The 2500-nt window shown below is 43.3% G+C and overlaps 1 protein-coding gene across 4 annotated transcripts in view; it reads left to right on the forward strand.

The window, feature by feature from the left end:
- gtpbp1 (GTP binding protein 1) overlaps positions 1–2500 on the forward strand; it is an 18177-nt gene that overhangs the window by 9809 nt on the left and 5868 nt on the right. For all 4 annotated transcript variants that reach the window (XM_046866045.1, XM_046866047.1, XM_046866046.1 and 1 more), the window contains exons 3-7: positions 1–45; positions 241–589; positions 694–817; positions 1370–1484; positions 1611–1755. The exon at positions 1–45 is cut by the window's left edge and continues 136 nt beyond it. In XM_046866045.1, coding sequence (XP_046722001.1) covers positions 1–45; positions 241–589; positions 694–817; positions 1370–1484; positions 1611–1755 — 778 coding nt within the window. The remainder of the gene's footprint in view (positions 46–240; positions 590–693; positions 818–1369; positions 1485–1610; positions 1756–2500) is intronic.

Here is a 2500-nt window from a genome sequence, read left to right on the forward strand (position 1 = left end):
CCTGATCCGCCGCCGTGTGGGCGAGGCAGACTTCCTGGAGGTCAGGTGAGTGCTGATTTCAGTTCAAGATTCACAATCGTCACGATCACCGTATTAATCACCACGGCAACGGCACACCAGCGGGAAACAGACAGAGGTGAACAACAATAATGGTTTAAATATATTTACATGTTCCAGGGGTTTCAGGGAACAGCTTCCTGCAGAGCTGAGTCTCTCTCTCTCTCTCTCTCTCTCTCTCAGGGTGGCTGTGGTAGGGAATGTGGATGCAGGGAAGAGCACACTCCTGGGAGTCCTCACACACGGAGAGCTGGATAACGGTCGAGGTTTCGCTCGTCAGAAACTTTTCCGTCACAAGCACGAGCTGGAAAGCGGCCGCACCAGCAGCGTGGGGAACGACATCCTGGGCTTCGACCGCCAAGGCCACGTCGTCAACAAACCCGACAGCCACGGGGGCAGTCTGGACTGGACCAAGATCTGTGAGAAGTCCTCCAAGGTCATCACCTTCATCGACTTGGCAGGACACGAGAAGTACCTAAAGACCACCGTGTTTGGCATGACTGGCCACCTGCCTGACTTCTGCATGCTCATGGTGAGACCTGCTGTGTGTGTGTGTGTGTGTGTGTGTGTGTGTGTGTGTGTGTGTGTGTGTGTGTGTGTGTGTGTGTTGACTCATGTGTTTCTTACCTCTCCTAGGTGGGCAGTAACGCAGGTATAGTGGGCATGACTAAAGAACACCTGGGCTTAGCACTGGCTCTCAATGTGCCCGTGTTTGTGGTGGTCACAAAGATAGACATGTGTCCTGCTAACATCCTGCAAGGTGACACACACACACACACACACACACACACACACACACACACACACACACACTTTAGACATGTATCTGTGGAAGCTCCAGGAGAGTATTAATAAGTTTAAGGTGGTTAAACCACTGGCCCAGTCTCATTAACATGAAGTGGTTATGTCAGTGATTCACCTCTAGAGGCCGCTCTCGTAATCACAGCAGGTTGGAAGCCGGAAAAACTATGGGTATGGATTTTTGCTGATGGTTCCAGAGATCCACCATCGGTGCCTCGACCGCTATTAATAACTAAATGACATTTTAGTTTAAAAGCAGACCTTTAATATAAAATCTGATACGAGTAAAAGATTTCAATTTACATTTTAAAAATACGTCTCTGGCATTGTTCAGAGGGTCGTTCCACACGTGGGGGCCGTAGTTTGACGACCCCTGTTTTATATAAGAACAGTGTTGGAATAAAGAGGACTGTGTTTTTTACAGTTCATCATAAAGTCACCAACAACGTTCCACTCGTTAAACCCACAGTGACTGAACTAAAGCCCTGATTAACTCTGTCGTGTGTAACAGAGACCCTGAAGCTGCTGCAGAGGTTGCTGAAGTCTCCCGGCTGCAGGAAAATCCCAGTGCTGGTGCAGAATAAAGACGACGTCATAGTCACTGCTTCCAACTTCAGCTCTGAGAGGTGCACACACACACACACACACACACACACACACACACACACACACACACACACACACCCCTTTATGGCAGTTTGTTCAGCTCTCTAACCCGTGTGTGTGTGTGTGTGTGTGTGTGGTTTCCACAGAATGTGCCCAATATTTCAGATCTCTAATGTCACTGGGGAGAACATGGACCTATTGAAGATGTTCCTGAACCTGCTGTCCTCCAGAACATCGTTTAAAGATGATGAGCCAGCTGAGTTTCAGATAGATGACACCTATTCAGTACCAGTAAGTGTGTGTGTGTGAGATATGTTTTGAGTATGTACTAGGGGTGTGACGGTACACGTATTTGTACAGGATGTTTGGTTTGTTTTGGTGCACACGTGTACTAAATGCAGGTTTACATGCAGAAAAAATTAAAATCTGAGTTTTTCCACGTGAACGTATGAAGTGTAAGTTTATTCTCCACCTCGTGTCCGTGTCGCTACTCGAATCTTACCGTAAAGGATTTATACTGCACATGTGCCAAATCGCTGTCACTTCCTGAATGGATGGAAGAAATAAATTCATTTATGAATAAATAAATTGTATAAATGTATAAATTAATAACAAATGTATGCATTTAATAAACACAAGATCTGTTAAAGTAACAGTGATAAACAAATCTTTAGTAAATTTCATATTTTTTTATCATGTAAACACATTTGTTTTCCCTAAATAAGGTTTTACATTTACTTTATTTTCTCATTATTCAATTACATTTGGGCCAATTAAATCGATTACTAAATTTAATCAATATAGTAAAAAAGTGCTATATTATTTTATTATATTTATATTTAATTAAACCGAATATGGATTTTATTTTAAACTGTTGCTGACAAATATGAAAAAAAGCATTTTTCCCGCAACTGTACAGAAATGGAACCGAACTGTGAATTATTACACCACTAATGTACATGAAATGTGACCTTTACCCCCAGACACACTGAATCCTCTCAGGGTTTATATTTATACTAATAATCCAGAACCTGTG

This window comes from Silurus meridionalis, chromosome 14, assembly GCF_014805685.1.
Source record: "Silurus meridionalis isolate SWU-2019-XX chromosome 14, ASM1480568v1, whole genome shotgun sequence".
Lineage (NCBI taxonomy): Eukaryota > Metazoa > Chordata > Actinopteri > Siluriformes > Siluridae > Silurus > Silurus meridionalis.